Source organism: Brugia malayi (assembly GCF_000002995.4).
Source record: "Brugia malayi strain FR3 genome assembly, contig: Bm_v4_Chr2_contig_001, whole genome shotgun sequence".
In the NCBI taxonomy this organism is placed as follows: Eukaryota; Metazoa; Nematoda; class Chromadorea; order Rhabditida; family Onchocercidae; genus Brugia; species Brugia malayi.
In genome coordinates this window covers 551,167-575,710 of record NW_025062476.1, presented here as the reverse complement: position 1 = coordinate 575,710, position 24,544 = coordinate 551,167, and the positions used below count along the sequence as shown (strand labels likewise).

The 24,544-nt window shown below is 28.3% G+C and overlaps 3 protein-coding genes across 4 annotated transcripts; 1 reads left to right on the top strand and 2 right to left on the bottom strand.

Annotated features, from left to right (window-relative positions):
* Window positions 1-912: 912 nt before the first annotated feature.
* Window positions 913-2,773, bottom strand: Bm1385 (Uncharacterized protein; the record flags this gene model as incomplete). 2 transcript variants are annotated; one of them, XM_043077968.1, is made up of 6 exons in its annotated part: window positions 913-1,003; window positions 1,324-1,372; window positions 1,708-1,790; window positions 1,951-2,072; window positions 2,273-2,445; window positions 2,740-2,773. In XM_043077968.1, 6 exons carry the CDS (start codon window positions 2,771-2,773, stop codon window positions 913-915), a joined length of 552 nt encoding a protein of 183 aa, XP_042933902.1. The 2 variants fall into 2 exon arrangements, with proteins under 2 accessions (XP_042933902.1, XP_001898583.2); XM_001898548.2 differs by lacking the exon at window positions 2,740-2,773 and having other exon boundaries at window positions 2,273-2,371.
* Window positions 2,774-4,810: 2,037 nt separating this feature from the next.
* Bm10242 (Uncharacterized protein) lies at window positions 4,811-6,742 on the top strand (the record flags this gene model as incomplete). Its single annotated transcript, XM_001898547.1, has 5 exons — window positions 4,811-5,002; window positions 5,288-5,337; window positions 5,631-5,775; window positions 6,026-6,143; window positions 6,411-6,742. The coding sequence occupies 5 exons, from the start codon at window positions 4,811-4,813 to the stop codon at window positions 6,740-6,742; spliced, it is 837 nt and encodes a 278-aa protein (XP_001898582.1).
* Window positions 6,743-9,007: 2,265 nt separating this feature from the next.
* Bm10243 (Myosin tail family protein) lies at window positions 9,008-22,905 on the bottom strand (the record flags this gene model as incomplete). The annotated part of the gene is made up of 39 exons (XM_001898546.2): window positions 9,008-9,135; window positions 9,415-9,637; window positions 9,755-9,838; window positions 10,081-10,209; window positions 10,289-10,393; window positions 10,599-10,845; window positions 11,014-11,264; window positions 11,452-11,694; window positions 11,907-12,023; window positions 12,367-12,513; window positions 12,994-13,179; window positions 13,418-13,561; window positions 13,757-13,852; window positions 14,053-14,241; window positions 14,406-14,528; window positions 14,642-14,780; window positions 14,922-15,029; window positions 15,251-15,399; window positions 15,648-15,803; window positions 15,871-16,011; window positions 16,248-16,442; window positions 16,636-16,767; window positions 16,942-17,218; window positions 17,352-17,539; window positions 17,731-17,912; window positions 18,142-18,240; window positions 18,358-18,538; window positions 18,822-19,008; window positions 19,293-19,471; window positions 19,558-19,634; window positions 19,789-19,884; window positions 20,146-20,289; window positions 20,620-20,782; window positions 21,133-21,225; window positions 21,303-21,359; window positions 21,546-21,688; window positions 21,788-21,947; window positions 22,113-22,304; window positions 22,804-22,905. The coding sequence occupies 39 exons, from the start codon at window positions 22,903-22,905 to the stop codon at window positions 9,008-9,010; spliced, it is 5,952 nt and encodes a 1,983-aa protein (XP_001898581.2).
* Window positions 22,906-24,544: the final 1,639 nt, after the last annotated feature.

Genomic DNA, 24,544 nt, shown 5'->3' with positions numbered 1-24,544 from the left:
AGATTAAGGCGTTGAAAACGAAACATGTATTCATTTTTTCAAAGGTAGAGGTAAAATTTTTGTATTGATATCAATATTCCACTCTTATGAAGATAGTACAAGACTTTATTTTTCATGTCATCTGATTAGTATCTTATGCGCATTTATGAACTTTGAATATCAATTCCTGTATTTATCAATTGTTCTCTCTTTTGTTTTAAGAAATTCGCGGTCAATACTCAGGAATTACTTCAGGAGTTGTAGTAGTCATAGACATTCTTTATCCAGAAAGTGATTTCATTAAGCAAAACAACGAGATTAGCAAAATTTGAGCTTCCCGATTAAACCGACGATAGTTGAAATTGTTCTTCTTTTAGCAGATGGTGTGAGGATGATAATTAGAAAATAGTTAGTATAGTAAATAGGAAACTAAGGCTTATTTGGAAGAAGAAATTGGGAAGAATCAGTATTGAATGAATGGAATAGTATTTTATCTTTAAATTGATAAGTAATTCATTAAAGAATTGTTACTGTTAATAGCAATAATTTTTCTATACTTTTGGTGCATTACTGAAAATGATCGCAAATGTATTTTGATTTACAATTACAGAAAAAGAAAGAATGAATATAAACTTTTGTAAACACAATAAATATGAATGTGTTTCGAATAAAAAGTATTCTCACTTAGAATCTTCAAATCATATCCCATAGTCCAATAAAAAATGATCTTATGACCATTATATATTGATAGTAAAGGAAATTTGAAAATACAAAGTAGCCTAATCTTGTTGTTTTCTTATGTTTTAAATTTGTTTATAGTAGAATTGTATTGTACAACAGTTATATGCATCTCAATTTATAATATGTTTCGTATTATTTTTCTTTTCTTTGATTTTTGTTACAAATAAATTTTAAGCAAAAAATTGTTACTCATCAAACTATATTAGGATCGGTGTGTTGTTTGAAATTTTTAGTTGATTCACTTCCAGTAATCGAATTAATTGTAGGTTTACTGCTATCATCTCTAGAAAATGCATGCATTATTAATACAATTATTTGAAATGTTTTAAGTGATTATTCTCATTCAATCATTTATTTAATTTAGATTCCTTGATTGCATTGATTATCTAAATGTGAATTTAATTAATTCCATAACTGTAATATGTAGATGCTAAAAGTACACAGCTCAACGCAGAAATTTTGAGTGGAAAATTGAGAAATTTCAAAAAAAAATTTGCATTAGGGAACATTTTATATTTGCTAAATGATTTAGCTTCTCGTTATGAAAGTATTTCAGAATTTTGGTACATCGTTTTTTAATTTTAACTTTTCATATAGTCTTACGTGTTACTGCCGCTGACAATTGGACTCATCGATACTGATTTAACTGATCCTGCCAAACAATATGCAAAATTTGAAGTGAATTTTAAATTAAATCAAAAAATATTACTTTTATTGATCGAGATTTGATTTAACATTATTGAGAGTTTTTATTTATTTCTCACAAACTTATGAGAAATTTTAAAACTTTTATTTCATTTATCTCATTAATGATTAAGGTTTCTGTCAATTTGCTAAAATAATCAAATCAAAATTAAAAACTTGAATAGTTAATACTGTGAATTCATATTGAACAAATCTTTAAAAATCCATTTGAAATGATAGATTCAAATCAATTTAATCATTACTAATCAGTAGTATATCTTAATCATAAATTAATTGACTTACTTGAACTATGTGAGCTTTTCATTGTATGTAAACTAGCCATCGATGCTGTTTTACTGCTTGTATCAGATTCACTGATACTTGGTCTGAAGTGAAAAATTATGTTTTTTGATAATCTTTTCGATAACTAAAAATTTGTATGCTCTCAGTTAAGTTAAAATTTAATTTCTATTTTAATTCATTTAATTAATTTAATAAAGCTTAAAAAATTAAAATGATGATAATCTGATGACTGATATAGAAAACCTGTAAACTTTAGCTATATGCTTTTTGTCAATTTCGCCATCTTTAATACTAATATATGATTTTGTGCCATTTGATATTTCTTGCCAACCTTTTAGTTTTACACCAGGTTGTATTTTTTTAAACTGTAATTTATTATTGTAATCTTACTTAAGAATATATATACTTAAATATTTGAATTTAAAATAAATTATAAAACACTTAGGAATAATTAAATATTTTGCATAATGAATGAAATGAAAAATAAGTTTGAAAAAAAAAATGTTTGAAATAAAAAGTAAGTCAGTTTGTAAGTAAATGTCTTATTAATTAACAATAAACTTACATCAAGTAAGGTATACTTAATATTAGTTGCAGTTTTAATTTGAATGTTTGATCGACGAATTATTAGATAAATATACAATGGTAAAATGATTATAGCCATAAAAATACTTCCAATAAGCCAAACAAAATAAAATGTTGGTCGTTGATGTTTTGTTATTGGATCAATGTAAAATACTTTTTAATACATTAAAAAAATAAATAATTATACTATTTAATTATGAGTAATACTTAATATTAAATAATAATTAACTTAATAGGTTAATGATAAGACTTAAAGTTTTTTGATATTAAAGAAAATTTCTATTTCAAATTTAAATTCAATGATTTATATTTTAATGCAAATTTATATGCCAATTGAATCAAATTGTATTAAGCATATAATTTCAAATTTAAATGCAAAGTTTAAAATTCAAATGCAATTTAGGTTTATCAGATGAATATTAATAAATGAAAAAATTTCTTTTTTACCAAAATTTCTCCAAAAACTTTCGCCTTCTACCATAACTATTGCGTATGCTTTTTGATTGCTTTTAATTGCTTACACTAAATAAATGTTTCTAATGATAGATTAAGTTTATAATAATGTTAAAATAATAAATAATTTTTTTTTTCAATTCAATTGTTTTTTGGCATAAAATTTACATAAATGCAAATTTGGAAGTAATTTAACAAAAAAAATATATATATATGATTTTAATTGTTATCATTTTAATTCTTGCATAAATTAAGAAAAATTTATATTATTAGCAAATTTGCAAAAAATCAACGATGAAAAATTTCCAATTAATTATTCATTTTTCGTTTCACGTTCATTTTTCTATTTTCTTAAAAAAGAAAAAAAAAGGAATTAAAATAATAGAATTAAAATGATAACAATTAAAATTATATATATTTTTTTTTAAAAAAAACACCAAAGCATCGCATAATTTTTAAGTATAATTAGATATATCATTTTACTTTACGTAGTATAGGTAAATAAGTTTAAATTTTTAATTTATTTTATAAAAATTTATAATCGTTGATTGTTTGTATTTTTAATTATATTTGCAGAAATTTTTTAACCAGCAATTATTATATATTTATAATTAAAATCTTTTTTAGTTAATACTAAATTATTGTTCTCCCTCTCTTTCTGTCTTTAACACTTCCTCTCTCTCTCTCTCTCTCTCCCTCTCTCTCTCTCTCTCTCTCTATTCCTTTCAATTTTCCAGAGTTTTTCTTAACTTTTTTTTTATTAGTTCACAGTAAGGATACTATGAATTTTTGTTAATTAGATAAAATATCTGAAATTTATTTGAGTATTTAGTGAATATATCTAAACTTAAATTGTAATAAAATAAAATACAGTGAATATCATTTGCATATTTCTATTAGAGAATGTGATAAATGATAAGTGATAAAAGTCTCAGATGATAAAAATGTTAAAATATAAATGATAAAAAATTGGAAAACCGATGGAATTTAAAAATATTATTTATTTCATAATTATTTATTTTTTATTTCCTATTGATAAATGAATTCAATATAATTTTAAAATTTTGTTTTTTTATGCGACAAATATAGTAGTACTTTAATAAAATTAATTTCAAAAAAAGAAAAAACTTTTCCGATAAAATGTTGGCAAACTATTTCAATGCAAAAAAAGCAGTTACCTTTCCTAAAGTTAAAATTTAATTAATTCCTCATTTTGTGTATTTGTACTAAAAGAATGTGACAAATATTATTGTTGACAAATTCTCAATGCATTTATTGAGATTTCAAAACAATTTTGCTATTATATGGAAATAAATATCATATGTGGGTTAAATGTCATCACATAAAGGGTTAATGTTATTATACAAAGGTTAAATGTCATCACAAAAAGGTTAAATGTCACCATATAAAGGTTAAATGTCATCATATAAGGGTTAAATGTCATCATATAGAAGATAACATTTAACCTTTCTACAACAAATGCACATAATAAAATGAATGAAATAATGTATTATCCTTATATTTTTGAATAAATATTTTGATTTTGTTTTTAATTTATATTTTAACTATAAAACAATTTATGATAGTAAATTTACATTTATAAAATAATCACTCAAATTTTATTCGTTATCATTGTCAAATTTTACATCAATCATTATTGGTTGTATTAAAATAAAGTTAGTTCTGTTTTGTGATAAATCATTTAATTGTTTCATTTTAATTATAATAATAGTTTGTAAAATAGTTTAGAAAAAAAAAAAAAAAAAAAAAAAAAAAAAAAATGTGACAGAGAGAGTGAGAGAGAGAAAGAGAGAGAGAGAGAGAGAACGGTTATTAATTAATATAATTATTATAATTATCAAAAAAAAAAGAAAACATCGAATACTAATTATAATTTTTCTAATAATTCTCAATGTTTACTTTTTTCATTTTTCTTCATTCTATACATATTAAATATTAAATTTAAACATATGTTTTAAATTAAAAAAGTTTTTAGTATTAATTAAATTTAAATTATTTATCAATTATTTGCATCAATTTTCTTTTCTTCTTTCTTTTTTAGGAAATGTCACCACTTTCAAATGTATTATTGAGTAATGATCATTTAAGTGATGATGATATTTTGGCACTTAGTTCAGCTCATCATTCATTACGAGTAGCAATTATATTTCTTATCGTAGTTGTTATCATTTTTGTTATCATGCAACTTATCAAATTAGCCTGTCAAATTATGGCAATTCGTCGTAAAGCTGATAAGGTAAATTAATTTGCAAAAAAAAAAAATTTCTTATGAATTAATAAAAAATGGATAAGAGATTAATTTCGTTTTTTTTTTTTTTTTTTTTTTTCAATTTTGAAATTTAAAAGAATAATAAATTAATTTTGAATGATTATTGAAAATTTTTTGCATGCAATATTTTTGATTTAATATAGATCAATCAATAAATCAATTAGAGAAGATTGGATCAATTTCATAGCTTATCACATTCATATTCATTCTTTCTTGATTAAAAATTTTTTTATCAATTCATTCTACATTTAGCCTTTTGATAGCAAAATTCCCGAGATAAAAGTACATTCGAAGCCACAAAGGTTTTCATTTATTTTTTATTCATTAAAAAGTTTCTTTTTTTTTTTTCATTTTTTATCAATCTTTGATTTAATTAATCTTTACACTATCAAAATTATTTAAATTTACTCATAGCTGATTTTAAAAACTTTATTTTAAAACTCATTCATAGCTCATTCTGAAAACTTTTTTTTTTTTTTTAATTTCAATCTTTTTTTCATTTTGTATTTTTGTTTACAATTTTTGACCAAAGCTATGCGATGAAATTACGATTTTCAAATTGATAATTGAAATTTAAATGAATTTATACTTGTAGAAGAAAAAGATTGAAGCATTCATTACCAAGTAAAGAAATGAAAATTCAATTATCATTAACAAATGAACAAGACGAAAGAGATATTGCATCTGATGATCGTGAAATATATGCTACAAAAACAGCAATTAAAAAAACGGAATTTTCAGTAGCATTATTTTTTTATTCATTTGCTATTAAATTAATAAAATCATTTAAATTTTATCATTTTTAAGAATTTAATTAATTAAATATTAGATGGGAAGAATTTTTCACATTCAAATCTCAAAAGTTCACAGGGAAAAAATGAACCTATTAGAATAAATTTAATAATAAATATTTTTTTCAAATTTTTATATTAATATTTCTTAATTAATATAAACATTCTTTGTTTCTGTTTTTTTTTCTTTTTAATTTAGCCTCAAAATAAAATAAAAAATGTGACAGAAGCAAATGTTATCATGATGCATGATCAAATGCAACATTCATCAGATGAACTTGAAACAACAGATATTAAAGATTCATTAACACTTACCGGTAATAAAATTTTTAATTTCTATTATAAATTTTTTTTTAAAAAAACAAAACAAAAAACGAAGGAAAAAATTTATTTTAATTATTTTATTTTACACACATACGATTTGTAAGGAAAAAAAAAAATGATTTAATGTACTACAAAATTGCTATCAAAATTTATAATTTGATTTTTATAATATATATATAATCTCTTTCATAATAAAAATTTATAATTTGATCAGATCAAATTCAAACTAATTTAAAGTAATTAGTTTCTACTTTTTTTAGACTCAAAAAGTCAAACATTATCGACACCAACTATTATGCAAAAGTCATCATCGACATTTCCAACATTAAAAGCTCAAGATTCATTAATGACTGTTAATAAACAAACATGCTTACAACCTGCTCATAGTGCTGAGCAATTAAATTCGGAAACCGGAATGAAAGATAAGCAATCAACAATTTTGGAAGGAGCTAAAGCAGACGATTCATTAATGATTGTTAATGAACAGAAACCACTGCAACCAGCTGATAGTGCTGAACGATCAAATGCAAAAAATTTGGTAGCAAAAGCAGAAAAAGCAAATATTAATCAACAAAAGGAAATTGAGTTATAAATAGCAGATCATAATTTCATATAATCATCATTATCATTATCACTATTATCACTTATCATGCAATTGTTATAATCAATCAATGCTTTTAATCTGCTAAGCTCTTGTCATGATACTTTGTTTGCTGAAAGTTATAAAATATTACTTATCAGTTATTGCTTGTTTACATAGTAATTATCATATTCTTTCATTCAGTTTAATTGGTCGCAAAATTTGCAAAAATATTTCGTTCATTTTCAAATTTTAATTTTCGATAAAAGTAAAATGATAATTTAATTCAGCTAATCAGCAAAAAGATGCATCATAATATGATCTTGCTAATTTATTGCTATTAAAATATGTATGTTTAATTCGTTTCATATGTGTGAATGAATCATAATATTTCGAATTTTTTGTTTCAAATTCCAAAATTTGAAGGCTTACAATTTGGAAATTGGAAAACCAAGATTCTCCTTTATGAAAAAAATTAAAACTTATTTCTTCTTCAATATCATTTGCTCTGTATTGATTAAATCATTAATGCACATTTAAAAAAATCACTTTCGAATTCAGTAAAAGAAATGAATTGTTTAATTGGTAATTTTTAATTTAGCAATGATTTATAAACCTGAACTATTATCCATTGATTTATTCAAGTTAGATAATTGCCATATAATTGAACAATGAATTTGTGTTTCAGTAAACATTTGTTTTTAGCAAATTGAATAACTTCAATTTTAATTTCATGCTAAAACCATTCCTACTGATAACACCAATTAATTTTAATCGTTTTCTTTTCTCTATTTCTTTAGAGTAAATAAGACGAATTACTTGTTCGTAATTAAAACGAAAATGCAAATCAGCATTATGCCATTTTATAGTTTTCAAAAAATGATGAGAAATCAAGTGCTTCATCAATCGATAATCACAATGTTAATAATTTATGAGCTATTAAAATTAAAGTTAATCTTGAGAAGACCATTTCTACTCTATCAAAGACCCTGCCTAGCAACAAGTTTAAAAATAAAATATTCCATCAAAGAATAAACTCGGTAAAATCTAAATTTTGATATTAACTAAATTTTCCCAATGAAATGCGATCAAATGGAAAGTTATATGAAGCAGAATTAGACTTTTTTGAATTCAGAGACGTCTGGAAAGATAAAAATGTTTTGTACTCATCTTTTTTCTTTTTTGCAATATTATACAGAGTATACTAAGTTGAACGAATAAAAACAAAGAAATCATACAATATTTTTCAACGAAAAGACTACAAATTTCGCTTTCAATAGACAACGTATTAAAATCAATGTATAAAATTCACTACCTCAACATTTCACCAATAAAAGATTTCACAAAATGAAATGCAACTGTTATCATTAAGAATAAAATGCTACCCGCTGAAAAACAAATGTCATAAATGGAAAAGATCACGAAAGTATGCAAAATATATGAATAAACAGTACATGTGGCATTATCGTCTACAATAAACAGTCAACAACAAAGTCAGTAACATTTCTAAAATTTCGAAATCAAAAAAAAAAAAAACTGGAATTTGACCTATCACTTTGAATTTTAATTATAAAATAGCAAGTAGCATCAAGAATGTGTGACTCTTGATCGTCTCAAGGTTGAAAGCTGATGATTTTAAAAAAAAAAAATAAAAATTTCGAACATATCAAATCTAAAAACTAAAAAGTGAAAACAGCTTTCAATAGCATATTTGCTTCGCACTTCAGATCTTCACCCTAAAGAGCTAACAAGGATTACTTTTCATTTCCCAATAAATTATCAATCCTTACCATCTAAAATTTAACTCATATTTTCAATATTCTCTCTTTTCACGACAAAAAATTATAGAAGATATGTGCTTTTAAAACGTAGTAAAAACCATGCAATACTCTTTCTTCCTTCTCATATCATTTTCGTTTCTATTCAAGGAATGATATAGGAATGATATACAACACATATTTTGCCTCGAACACATTTCAATGGGTTGCTTGGAAATTACACTAAATGAAAACAGTGCTAAATTAAACCAGAACAACTGATACATCAAATACAAGTAAAATGGAATGAATTGCGAAGTTGTAACAACAAAGCTAAAATTCTGCGCTATATATTTTATTAAATATAAAGCGGCATGAAAGTGATTTAATCTCCTTGTATAAGACATTCCAGAAAAAGAAGAGTGAGTCGCTTTTTCCTTCACGAAATTAAAAAAAAAAAAAGTGAAGACTCAGAACCGAATTGATAATACAAGTGCAAAAAGCAAGAATTCAAATTGAATTAACTAGCAGTAAGATCTGGATCATCTCCAATATAAGATCCTGCTGTAGATCCTGAATTCGGCCGCAATAAATCAGTACTATCACCACCAAAACTTCGAGTGCCACGTCCAATACTGTCTGTCTCACCTATAATAATAAAGCTATCAAGTTGGACCAAAAATGAAATGTTGAAAAGATTAGTTCGAAAAAGAAAAAACCGAAACTGCCATGATTCACTATGTACTCACTGCAGTAGAATTTAGTGTACAACACCATATCTATGCATAATATTTTAGTTGTTTTATTTCATACTAAGATTTTTTTATAATTCTACAGATAAGTGTATATTTCAACATCAGAACAAGATAGTTATGAAAAACTTTCGCCCTTTGTCACACATTTCAATAAAATAAACTGTATGCTTACTACCAAAACGTGAAGTACTTGGTCGATTCAGTCCAGAACGTCGTGCAAGTGCTGCTAAACTTTTTAATTGAGCATTTTCTCGAGTTAGTGTTTCATTGGCTTCATTTAGATCATCAATACTTCTTTGCAACTGTCGACACTTCGATCTTTCACGACAGGCTTCCTCTTCTAAATCTTCGATTTGTCGACGCATCTGACGATGACGTGCTATTGCACGATCTGCCTAAAATTATTATTTTTCTATGCTGATTGACGAAAAAAATTCGAAGTTTAAAAAAGAAAACCAAACCTACAACAAACTAAATTTATTGAGATTCCTTAGTAAATATACTAAGCTTACGGTTTCCTTCAATTGTTCTATATTTCGCTTCTCTTCTTCATTCATCATCAGTGTATCACTCAACTTTTTCTCCATACGTCGAATCTGCAAAGCTTACCATTTAAAAAAAAAAAAATTCAGTGCAACATTCAACAGATAAGAACTTCACGCAACACTCAGCCATTTGTTCATAAGCAAGAAAGAAATAACAATTCTGACAATTATTGTGGCATGATCAATGTTTACATAAAACTTCAGTGTGAAAAATAAGGATACTTGAAAATGCGTTCGACAAAAAAAAACACTCAAGAACACTTTTTGATAAGTTCAAATAAGTTAGAAATAACCTGTCGATTGGCTGTATTTCGTTCCTGTTCCATTTGAGCATACTGTTCAGTTGCTGCTTGAAGTTTCGCTTCTAGTGCAGCAATTTGTCCTCGGTTACGTGTTCGCATGTCATTATCCATTTCTTCTAACTGAAGTTTGAATTTGATAAAGCATTTGATAAGAATTACTGACAGCTATATTTCGCAAGCGTAATGAATAAAAACTTACTGCCATTTTTAAATCTTTACACTGTTTTTCAAAGTTTTGTTTATCTGCTTCTAATTTTTCACACAATGAACGTTCAGCTGCCAATTCTGTCGTCAGTGTTTCCAGCTGCAAACTTTTTGCTCAATATTGCTTAATAAATCAAAGCAGAAGTTGAGTTAATAAGGAAACATATACGTTCACAAAAGCAAAGAACCAGTTCTGCAAAATCTAAAAAAATAAACCCAGAACCCATTAAAGTAGAAAAAAAGAATGACATTCCACTCCTTATTTATGGTCACACTTAACCAACTTCTTTAGGCAAAATATTTACTTGAATTTGAGCTTTTTTAAGTTTGTCATTGCCCAATTCGGTGTTATTTTGTTCTTCTTCAAGCAATTCTTCCAGCTCATAAATTTTCGTTTCCAATCTCTTCTTATCTTCAGCACTCATCAAGCCACTTTTAACACTAAGCTCTTCGACAGCATCATCTCTTTCTCTTTCTGCACGCCGCCTATCTGCAGCTAATTGCATGTTTGTTTCCGCTGCTCTTGCCAATTCATCTTCTAACGATTTCAATCTTGAAAAAAAAAAGCCCACATTTTTTCTATGATCGCAATCCATAAAAGTAGAAGAAAAGGAAGCATTGATAACATTGATAAAAACATCGCAGCTAAATACAAATATAATCCGGATTCAGTTCAATTTTTATTCCCTCTCGACCCACAAAATGAATATTTTTTCTTACCTTTTCTCCATATCCTGCGTTCGCAGCAATGCCACATCTTTCGCTTCTTTCGACTCTTCTACTTCCGATTGCAAATCTTTTAAATGTAAACTGCATTTCCGAAGCTGACGTGAAAAATCCTCCTTTTGAGTAGTAATAGCTTCCAGTTGTTCCAATGAATGGTGCAGATCGGTTTCTAATTTACGCTTTTGTTGCACCAGAATTAGCTTAGCGCGGCGTTCCGAATCCAATTCAGTTTCCAGATCACCAAGCTGGAAACAAGTTCTTAATAGCTCAAATTCAGTAGCAAAAGCTAACTGATTTCCTGAACTTATTATAATCTTTATTCTTAAGAAATATTAAGAATACTAAAAAGTAGAAATACCTTAGAAATGCCGTTACAAATCATTAACGTTCCTAATTTTCGCATTTCCCTATTTTAAAACCAATCTTAAAAACCTTTCGCAACATCACTTTACGACGCTCATCGTCATCTCGCTCTTTACCATTGCGAATTTTTTCAAGTTCGGCATTCGTCGCCTGTAGCGTCACATCTAACCGCAGTTTTGCATCTTCAGTAAGCTGAAGATTATCTTCTAATTCGGTAATCGTCTCTTTTGCGTTTGCTAATTCAATCTCTAATTGTCTCTTCATTCGATCAAGTTCTAAAACACTGCGACCAGTATCGTCCTTCATGGTAACCTGAAATATATGAATTATATCGAGCAATTGAATGCAGTTCCAGAAAAACAGATGAACAACATATATCGAACAAAACCATTAGGTAACTCGGATTTTCGCAAATTCATATTAATTTTAATGAACATTAATGAACAAAATCAAAGATTCATAAGTGTGAATGTAATGTATAATCTGAAAAAACTTCGGTATTATTTAATGTACGCAAAATTTACAGCATTATCGAGATCCAATTGTAGTGTATTTCGAATGTTTTCCAGTTCAGCAATTCGACTTTTAAGAAAATCAGTTTCCTTTGCTACCACCAGTGAATTTGATTCATGATCACGAAGCTTTAAGCATACAAATTTTAAGTCATCTCAAAGACAAAAAAATTATAATCCAAAAACACTCAAAAGACGTCTACTCTAACTTGCCTGTTTCATTAATATCTATCATCAAAATACAACTAAAAGTTATTGCGAATCTGATCCTCCACCATTATTTATTTACATACCTAAATTGAATTCCCACTTATATCTTGCAATCGAGAACGGGACTCACACTTTATCTGTTGTTACTCATATTCATATTTCACTAGAGAAACTATTTAAATAGGACGATTATTTTGCGGCTGTTATTCCACTGTTATTCTCTGGAAACTGCTAAATCTTTGCAGAATAATTTTAGAGATACCTCTTGTGCCAGCTTATCTCTTTCTGCACTAACTTTTGTCACATTTGATTTTTCTTCTTCAAGCACTTGATCAAATTTTCGTTGTTTCTTTTCCATTTCACGTACATTGAACCGTAATCTATTCAGATCATTTAGCATATCTTCATTCTATAAAAAAATTTGATCCTCTACTATAATTTTTTTTTTTTCAAATTCCATAAATAGAATTACAATTTCACTGATAAACGACAAGTCTGAATCCATTTAAAAATGTAAAGTCTCGCTAAATAAAAAGAAAGAAAAGACATTAGGTTTCAAGGAAAACCGTACATGTGGCGAAAAGTTAACACTGGAAATAGGAAATTTAGAAGACTGGGAAGACATCCATATATTACAGTAAGCTGTTAACTAATTAAAATATCCAGAATATCCGAGTGATATTCAAAGACAACCAAGCTAAAAAACGTTAGCCACTACTCATTTACATTCTATTCGGGCTAACTAAAAAATTTTCTGCAGGATATCAATTTCTTCTTAATTATAGATAATAATTAAAAATGTATTCATTAAAAAATGCTGTTACTGTTTCACAACGATAATAAAATTTTTACTAAATTTAAGAACTGAAGATGAAGAGGATCGGTTTACCTCTTGTAGCAATTTTTCTTTAGCTTTCTCATTTCGAGCACGAGCATACTCACTTTGTTCTAGCTCCTTCTTATAAGTTTCCAACTCTTTGGTCAGTTTTTTACGTAACTCTTCGGTTTGTAGAAGTAACTTCTCATCGTTCATCTTTTTTGTATCAGTCAGTTGCTGCTTAAGAGAATTTATTTCCTGCAAATTGCTTTGTAATGTGATGCTTATTTACCAATAAAACAATGAGAAATTCAACTGTCCCTCAAGTAATTATAAATCTCAGAATTTATTGATAGCACTTATATGGCCAGAAGTCCTAGTTTTTACTTTTTTTCAGTTTATAATTTTGAACGGTCAGAGATTAATTATCCTACAACTGTGAATACCTATAATAATACAATACTCTACAATTATAAATTCCCAAATCATATCAAACCTTTTCATATTTCTCAATGGTAAATTCATCACGCTCTTTATTTTCCTGCAAACTTTCTAATTCATCATCTTGAATTCGTAACTTTGCCCGAAGTGCTTCGTTTTGAGACTTTTCTAAATTGATCGAGTCGCTTAAATCAGTGATCTGAAAAGCCAGCCTTCTTTTAATATGCCAAATTATAGACATCCAATTGCATCGATGAATTTCTTTGAGGAGTTTCCTAATAAAGTATTTAAATAAACAGCAAAAAGGTCACCACAACATAATGTGCAGAAAATGTTGTTTGATTTCTTTGTGATAAAATTGAATCAACAGAATAATTTTGACATGAAAACAGACCTGAGTTTCTGCAGCTGCCACTTTCTTATGCAAAATTAAAACAACGTTTTCACTGCTTTCCAGTTCCTGAGTGAGTCTTTCAACCTCTGACTGTACCTAAATTTATAAAAGAAAATAGATTTTCCATAAAAAACCAATAAGTATAAAAAAATGGAAAAAATAATAAAACCATGTTATATAATCTTCCTTTATATACAACCTTCCTGAAAGGAAATGCATAAGAAATACGATTGTATTATTCGACAATTTTGCACACACAAATATTTCTAATAAATGACGATTCATAAAAGATTCACTTTTATCAGAGCAGATTTTAATTCTGTAGCATTTTTTTCAGCGTCTCGAGCCTTCGTTTGCCACTCATTCAATAAATTTTCAACGTTCTTTTTTTTCCGTTCATTTTCCAAATAAGCAGACTGATTGCGCTGAATTATGGCGATTTTATCTTGCAATTCATTTTCCATGCCGTTTTTTGTTTTAATTACCTAAAACATAACGATAGAATAATTCATATGTTCTCCAAATCGTCATTTTCTTATGGTAGTAAGAAATTTATGAAGTTTCTACATGAACCCGACATTCCGGATCAAAATAATATAGAACACAAGCATCTAAAAAAAATGCTATATTGTCACAATATAGAAGAAACCTGCTGCATTTGTTTTTTTAATTGCTCATTCTCGATTCTAATAGAATCCAATTGTTGTGAATGCTTAGCTTTCAATTGTGCAATATTTTGCTCATGTTGTGTAGCTGCTTCCTCAAGCTCTTTCTGTAAGTTTTGAAAGTAAAAAAAGAAAAAACTATAAGCTTCCTTCAAGTTGCTTAGGTCGATTTATATGTCGACGTAGTTAAAATCTTTTTCGCTTAAATGAATAAACACACTTTAATCGACAAATACTGCTTCTCACGTTCAGTTCGTAATTCCACATTAGCTTGTGTTTTATCTTGTGATTCCATTAATTCCTGCTTCAGTGCTTCTAATTCTTCCATAAAATCTCGTTTTCCCTTTTCTGATTTTATTCTGTAAAAAATACTAGCAAAGAATTCAAAATTGTTCTATTTCTAGAATCAAAAATTTTCGAATTCATAAAGAAGTGAGAAATTCCTAGCAATCTACAAGATTCTTTTAAAAAAATCTGTCCATCGAAAAATTAGTTCATACCTCAAATTTTTCTCATTTTCCAAATCTTCTTTAACTTCTTGTAATTCCAACACTAATTCTTTTGTCTGTCGCATCAAATTTTGTTTTTGTGACTGCTCTTCATCGCTTCTAAATAAAAAATCTAATCATTATATAACCGAAGTCCAAATGACTTAACAAAGTCAGAAATTTTAAATTCAAACTAATACACGAAATCAGCAAGGATAAAGTGAAACAAATAATAAATGAAATATAACAGAGAATGAAAATGACAAATAAATCACTCTAAAACAACAAGTTGTTGATAATAAAAGTTCAGTAGCTCGATTAAATAAATAAATATGAAATACCGTGTAAGAATAGCAATGAGTTCTTCATCCTTTTTTTGAAGTTGAGCACTTAACTCGTTTAACTTCATTAAAAGTCCCTCATTCTCGTCTCGAATACCTCGAATTTCTGTGCTAAGTTTTTGGTTTGCTGCTTCCGTCACTTCGATATGCTGGATTGACAAAAAATAAATGAAGAGATAATTTAAGTTATATAAAAATAAAGCATCCTATCCATAGGCAACTTCAAAGTCAGTATTTAAAATATTTAATATTTTTGCTTTTGCTATGTAACTATAAATGAAGAGATCATTTAGAGCAGAAGTTTATTTAAATGAAAAGAGATAGAACCACTAAGTTCACGATAGGATACAAAACGATAGATTGTAGCTATTGCGCTTGTTATTATGGATTTTCTAACCTTCTTGATTTTTGCATTTTCCTCTTCATAATCTGCTATTTTTGTTTCCAATTTCGCTCTTAATTTAGCACTCTGTCGATTTCGTTCTTCTTCGGCAACAATTTTTTCAGTAGCAGTTGTAAGTCTCCCCTCAAGCAATATCTTTTCTTTTGACATCTGAAAAAATGAGTGAATAGATGAAATCAGTAAGTTTTCATAAATTTTTCAAATTAGAAATTATAACCTTTTCATTTGTTTCAAAACACTGATCCTTCTCTAAGGTGATATTTCTCAACTTTTGGTCAACAGAGGTGTAAGACAGTTGTAACTGTTCGTATTTTCTATTTCCCTCACAAAGTTGATCTCGAAGAGTTGCCGCATCATCCTGAAACATTTTAATAATATGATACAAATTGAAAGAAACCATAGCTAAATTAGCTATAAAAGTTCAAAACTTAATTGATCATTTTTAGAAAAAATCTGGGTGCGCAAATGAATAGATACATAAAATTGAAGATTTCAACAACAAAAAAAAAATGTAATGAAAAGTCAAAGATTTTCAATAATTTGGATATCAAAAACAAATAATTTTTCGAATAATTTGAATATATAAAAAAATACCTGTAGTTTTTTACATTCTGCAGAGACGGAAACATATTCAGCTTCCTTTTCTTCAAATTTCTGTCTGAAAGTTTCGACCTGTTTCTCCAGTTGCATTTTCACGGATACCAACTGATCTTTCATATCTTCTATTTCCGTTTTCTCTACGCTTTCCTCTTCCAGTAATTTTTGCAATTCAGCACGATCATTTGCTAGCTAAAAAATTTTGCAAAATAAAAAAAATCAACGTTTTATTAACCCGGATAAACTTCAAGAAAATTTACAAAACTCTTCACTATGCCTGGACGTGATGTATTTAACAAACTGGAATTTATATTCTCGTTAAAAAATTGCCTAATCTACTGTTTTCTCTTTTCATATTCAAATAATAAAACCCCAAAAACCTAACCTGTTCAATGCGAGTCGTATAATCCGACAAAGTATATTCCTTTTGCAGCAGTGTATCTCGTAGAGATTTCAATTCCGATTCCTTCGCAGCTATGGCTTGTTCACTTGCAGTAACTTCCAAAAGAGGTTTAACCTTAAAAGGGTATAACTTATCATCAACTACACCTTTAAAAAGATACAAATAAAAATTATGTTTACCAGCTTAATGCAATGAAAAATCTATAAGTAGAAAAGAGAATTCCAAATGCATTCTTTGTCAAAATTTAAGCTCTGCTACCGTTATGAAATGATTCAAAATCTAGGAAACCTTAGCAAACAACCTCCACCAGTTCCAATCTTTCAAACGCGACCATGCTAAACCGTTCCTTTGGATTATCCGAATTGCAGAAACTTGCTGCAAAAGTTTCTTAAAAGCACGACGAGCAAGATATCCACGACAGCAGGTTTGAAACTGAATTACAAAATGTTGTAACTCTTTATCACGCATTTCTTCTAAGGCAGCAATAACACCAGATCGCAAAAATACTTTTGACTGACCGATACGAAAGAGACTTGCATCCACTTCCAGTGCAGCAAGAATTCGTCTAAAAGAATGTCATTTCATTCATGAATAACATGAATTTCAAGTATTACTCATTATCATCGAAGTTAATTGACATAAAAATGATGAAGGAAAAAAGAATAGATTTTAAGATCAACGCTGAAAAAAACTCATACTTAACAGTTTCCTTTCCATCCAAGAAACCAGGAGGAATAGTTCCACGATCAACGAGCAATTCGTATCGCCTGCGAAAGTCATGAAACGGCGCTCTATTTGGATAGCCCTGTCGACAAATACGGATGCCTTCCAAAACACCATTACAACGAAGTTGATCTAATACTAAGGTCCCATTAATGACACCAGCCTAAAAGTGGTTACAAATGCATTTCGTTGAATAAAACTTCACTATAAAATTGGTCTTAAAGCATCTTTAACCAACGATACTGATCCTAAAACACCTTCGACAAAAACATGATCTAATCATTTTTGATGAGAAGTAAATCACATTACTCAAATACCACAGTAAGTGCCAGTTTGATTTTTTGAGTGTTTTACCTTTTTTTCATAATTTGGAATAATGCATCGAACGAAATGGGGAGAAGTATTCTGCAATGTTTTCATTAGTCGTGACAGCTGTTCTTTATACGTTTGTCCGACCGTGCGAAACATTCCTCGTTTTGTTCGTGCGCCAAATACGTAATCGGTTTGATCAGTCATACCCAGACTTGCAAATTCTGCTATAATAATATTAAAAATAAGAACAGAACGTTAGATTTTAAAAAAAAATCATAATTTGCAGTGTGAATTGATTCAAATTCGAATAAATGATACTATTTGACGGGGATAGTACAATTCTTTGAAGGCATTGTTCAGGTTTAGTGTTCAGTAGTAGTAATCATTTTGAATGCTTTCCCAAATCCATAAGATTCAAAAAGTAACTTATTTAAAACATCCAGAAGAACAGACCATTCTTCCACATTTCTGCTACAAGTTGATCTCCCGAATTTTGAAGTAAAAACACAACCGAATCATTCAGTGGATCCATATTTTTCATTAACCATTGATCTACAAAACATAAATTTTTAATTTATAAAACTGACTGATTTATTCCAAAAAAGTTATATGGCTAAAATTTCAGTTTACTGCAAACACCTCACATATAATCATCCCTGTGCAAATTACCTGCAGAATAATCTACACGGCCTGCATAATGAACAATAGCAAAATCAGACTTCGTCCTGAATTCAGGCACAATAAATTTCGGGTGTTTTGACTGATTAGCAATCAATTTTTCCACGTATGACTTGTCAGTTGACTTCGGAAATATACACTGCTCATCCAACAATGATAAAACACCTAATGGCTATAAAAAAATAAACAGATTATATACTTTTTTATCAGAAATGATGTTCGCCTTCCGACAAATTTTAGGGCACCAGAAAGGTTTTCCGCATCACTAGAAATGGTCATTAAGAATTTTACGCATTTTGCAACATATTCACTCTACTAAGATTCTATCAGCATAGCAATACAACTTGTATGAAATAATTTCTAGACTGTTCATTTTATATTAACCAAAAAAATTCCATTTGTTCCAAACTTCCATACAAATAGGTCACATTCCATAATACATTAAAAATGCTTACTTTTTCAATAAGATCGATAGTCGGTTGCAAATCAAGGCCAAAGTCAATAAAACTCCATTCGATACCTTCCTTTCGATATATCTCCTGTTCCAAAACGAACATAGTATTATTGAATAATTGTTGTAATTTTTCATTCGTGTAATTGATGCATAATTGTTCGAAAGTGTTCAAATCGAATATTTCAAATCTAAAATTATGTGTAAGAATGTATATTTCACATATAAATACAATTTTGATTTTTTTTTTTTTTTTTGCTGCTTATGACTAAAAAATTAAGGATTAGAATTTTTAGGGTTCTAGTTAAACGATATATAAACGTTTTATGAAACCTGATAATATAGCAACTTAACAGTACTTCAGAATACTTTATATCTCCGATTTCAATGCTTAGTAATTTTTCTATAATCAATGTCATTCTTATAATTAAATGGATTTTTTTTGGAAGAAACCCATCAAAACTTCAAAATTTACCCGGCAATATCGAGTATTCCGATGAAAGTTGTCCCACTGCTTGTAGAACGCCCCAAAGAACGATTAATCCGCGTCACCAGCCATCGAAACATTCTTTCATAGCTTGCTTTTGCAATAGCTTCAACCGCATACTGAACCTGCTCACGGGTTTGTGCTTTATGCACATAATCACGACCAACCTGAAATTTGATTTCATGCATGCACATGCGCTATATATACACCTAATATATCTGAGTATGACTAATAGCTGAAAAATCACACTGACCTTTACCCTTGGTTTTAGAAATGCTTTTGCTAAATCCGAAACTGGCAATCCAAGTAAGCAACATATTTTTTGAGCAACTGAAATTAGTAATTTATTAAGATGAAATGAATAAAAAAAGAAAAGAAATCTAACACCAAACTTGTGACACAGTTAGCATCGAAATTCTAAAAAAAAAAAGACATCGACTACGTAAACGATCAAAATATTAAGCACATTAAAATGAAACGAAACCTCTGTCATCGACGAGTATTGCTTGATCAGAAGTACGATCTTCAGTAAAGGATAAGTTTCCTAATAGTAAAACAGCACTTGTTATTCGCATAATTGCTGAAATAATAATTCAGCTGTTCTATTATTTTCAAATAACAAAGAAATGTTACTGCTAGATTTAAAGTCCAACTTCACTGTTAGTGCTAAATATCATGTTCACCCTTCTGAAGTAAATATTTGAAAATCTCACGATGTAATTCATAGAATAATGAAATGCAGATAAATCTAAACAGCAATCCAGAACAGTTGAGAGTTTTTACTACAATTCCGGAAAATGGATATAGTATCTTCTATTTCAAACTGGATGATTTAACTTACTATCGATGTCTGCATCTGAAAAATCCATCCCTCTCATTGCATTCAAAGTAGTTGATAATTCGGAAGCATCATCAATATTCGGGATGATGAGACTTCCATTAGTAAGGAAACGATAGCTGTCGATATTATCCATTAAAAACATGCCTGCAAAATAACTGCTTTATTTCAAAATCAGATTGAAAATTCACTGCATGATTGGTTATCTTTTTGTTTTATACTCAAAACTTACTCTAATTAAAACAAAAAATAATCCTGACACTACGAAAATATTCTAAAAAACTGATAACAAAACGTCTTAGAAGTATTCATGGCACAATAAAATGTAGCATAAAGCTGAACAGTGGTGATCTAGAACAGTTAACAGTTTTTACTACACTCATATGCCATTTCAAATTGGATTAATAGATTTACACGTTTTCCATCATACGGAACACCCAAATTTAAACACTGTTAAATATTCAAAAAATAATATACTTTTTTTGTTAACAGATGAACCAAGCAATAATTGATAAAAAAAGTGGAATGATCGCTCATTTGTTGCTTGCCGAATAGTACGCGACTTTTCCAGCAAATAATGTTCGATATTTGCACCAGATATACAACCACTTTGGTCGAAATTTATCCTGATAAATTTACCCTACAAAAAATTAAGTAGCTGAACTAATAACTTCGAATAAATAAAGATGAAAAATCTAAAACTATCGATTTCTTTTATTCCTAAAATTCATTTTCCTATAGAGAAAAAAAAATCAAAAATCTGAAATCTTCCAGCTACATTAAACAATGATTCATTTCCAATTTTCGAATTACATACAGAAAGGAAACTACAAAAATAAAAATCGCTAAATAATGGTAAAAGAAAAAAGAAAAATGGTGTAAAACAATGAAATGAAAATTGTAAAAAAAAGTCGAATTTTAAGAAAATGATCATCTAGTTATCAGAAATCAGTCGAAATCACAAATAATAAAAAGAGAAGTTTAACTTACAAATCTTGAAGAATTGTCATTCTTAACTGTTTTACTGTTACCGAAAGCCTCGAGTATTGGGTTCGCTAGTAGCAACTGATCTTCCAACTGACCCTATATTTTCAATATCTAATATTTTCTTCTCAGAAAAGAGCACTTGCTATCATAACAAGAAAAAAAAAAAAACTTACTACAGATGCGGAGCTCTCCGAAAGAGGCGACAATGGCAATGGTATCGGCAACTGACTCTGCATAGAAAAAAAAATTAAATATAAATAAATAATTTCAAACAATAATAAATAAAATTTTGGATCTGAAATCCCATTGTCATAGTCCAAAATTTCTAAAAATTAAAATTTGCGTAAATTCACATCTTTCCAGAAAATCTGAGAGAGATTTTCACTGAAAAAAAAAAGTTTCATGAGAAACACAACCTTTCCAGGACTCCTTCCAACTGATGAGCGCATGTGCCGTCCAGCACCTGCAATATCTGCTAAATACTGGATCACTTTCTTCGTATTTTCCGTTTTTCCAGCACCTGATTCTCCTGTACAAAGAATGGATTGATCTTCTCGCTCTGAAATTTCAGAAAATTCAGACTTATTCTCCTAGTACTTCATCTTTACATTCCTGATTTCTACAACTTTCACTACCATATAAATTCACAAAAACGAACGATGCAACATTTCGTGATAAGCACAATCGGTCACAGCGAACACATGAGGAGGTACTTCGTGTCGCTTTCGTCCACGATAACTTTTCATCACTGTTGCTGAATAGATATGAGGCATCCATTTGTACGGATTGATGACAACACAAAATAAGCCGGAGTACGTCTGCAGATAGAAGGTATATAAACGATATGCACTGCAGTGAATTTCTTGACCTTTATCTTATCAACTGGCATATCAGCAACTTTAACCTCAACAGTTAGCCTCCAATAAATTACTACTAGCATTAGCTGTTTACATAAATAATTAGAAACACTGTCGCAAACTTACATAAATAAGCGATGAATAGTATCGCTGCCGAAGATTGTGTAATACACAAGCTTCGTTTAAATATGAAAGCGATGACATATCCTCTATTTTATCTAATTTAGCAGGATTTACAGATTGCAACTCTTCCCGGCACACAGTTTTTTCACGACCCGTGTCTTCAATTCTCAATAATACACGATCATCTGCTACATTCTGCAACATAACGACAACTTATTTCAGCTAAAACACTTTGCTAACTTCATAATGATACCACTCCTCAAAAACAGTCACATAATAATCTCTTATCCTGCATGAACTTAACAAGGTTAACCTTCGTCAACAGTGATTCAGAATTAAAAGTGATATCTAATTCGTAATTTTCTTAACTCCCAAATGCAAGTACTGCACTGTTTCACATCACAATTTCCCTATTATTCGATTTGCTTACGTGTAACTGAAGTAGATATTCTCCACAAAAATTTTATTTATTGGAGCAAATCATAGAATCATAGATAAAATGATCAAATTAGCAACAAAAGTCGAATATTTAACTGAATGAATATCGCTGAATCAACAATATCAAGCTTAGTTCACATAATCTCATTTTAAAAATTACTATAATTGATTTGTACCAATAAAAATTACTACGGGAAAGCTCAAATTACACTTTGTAAAATAAACTGTCTGACAAAAGTTCTACCTCAAAACTTACTCGAATTACGACACCTAACACAAATCCTTCGGCAGCATCTGGTACCCAAACACGTTCATCCTGTTTTGGATTCGTCTTATTTATAGTTCCCAGTTTCTTCATTTTAAGATTGAAATCGAAATCCAGGAACTACCAGTTTCGATGAAATAATGATCTACAATGATCTCTAACATGTATAATAGATGGTCAAATAGGTAAATTTAATAGAAAGACATATGTAAGCTGTAATAATCACAAAATATAATAATAAAGCAGTTGATAATTCAGTCTTCCATTAATGGTGCCTACAGATGAAATTAAACAAAGTTGACTGCGTGGAAGCTTCCAATGCAAATTTGCGACAGATATAATAAATGTATATAATACGCTATTTGAGAAGTTTAACACTATTAGAATAACCTCATGCTCTTTTATATACTTGACATTTAATTCCGGTCATAACGAACTACTACTACTTTTATATGTCAATTTCAAATTTAAAATTTCTGTAATCTGTAAATCTTAAGCCAAAATCTACTAAATTAGCATTCAAGCTTTAATTGGCAGTTAAAAATTAAAATTTATATAATTGCAATTATTTTAAGTCGTATTATCATTTTAATTGTGTTAAATATTGAATTTTCACTTTATCATTAAGGGATCACAAAAATGTTAAATAATTTCGTCTATTCTTATTCTATCACTTACAGTTAATTAATTAAGCCTTAAAAAAATAAAATGACAAAAACTTCACCATCTGTATGGGACAAAACAAACAAACACCGTAATGATGAAAAAAAAAGACGAGACAAAAGCAAGAGTTCAAATTCAACAGTTCGTTTGAAAATGGCGCGTTTTGCCATTATGAAAATAATGATTCCGAACCTTATGTATTTTACATGATTTTATTTACTATAGTATCTCAATGGCTATTATATTTCGCAAAGTTTTATGCTAATTAGTTTTTATCCTTTTGTCCATTCTTTTTTTCCTTTTTCTTTTATTCATTGATTTTTTTAAATATTCAACTGAAAAATATATATATATATATATATTATAATTTACTTAATTATCTAATTATTTAATTAGCTTTGAGAAATAAAAATTTGTTAAAATCAAACGTAGAAGAAATGAAATAACTATGTCTTGTAAAAGTAACTTAATATTAAATATATTTTCTCAAAAATATTTCATTTTCATAATTTTTATATAAACATTATGATATATCACAAAAGTTAAAGAATAATTATGATAAATCGTTTTTCTTCTTTTCGTTTAAATTTTTTCCTTCATTTTTAGTTATTTCTTGTTTAAATATAATCATTTCAATTAATGGTGATACATTATGATAAGTTGTGAATTGTGAACATTATGAAGAGCAAAAAGTTTCATTTTTTTACTTTTTTTTTACTTGAATTATTGTTGAAAACTTTAATAATTAAGCTTTTTTTTAAATTTATTTTATTATTATTGCTGTGAAATGATCAAATCATGTATAACCAGCACCCAAGAAATGCATATAAAATAATCAATTAAGTTGAAAATATCTATTTTTTTTTTTTTTTAATGGATTGATATTTTTAAATAGTTTTAATACTTTATTAAAATAAAATTTGATAATAATAAAACTTTTTTCCTTCTTTAATATACAAAAACTCTTAGCGTAATTTAATCACCTTTTAACACATCAAAATTTAAAATGCATTTGAGATTCAGGTCTAGAAACTACAAAAATGATCAATATTTTCAATCTGTAGTTGCA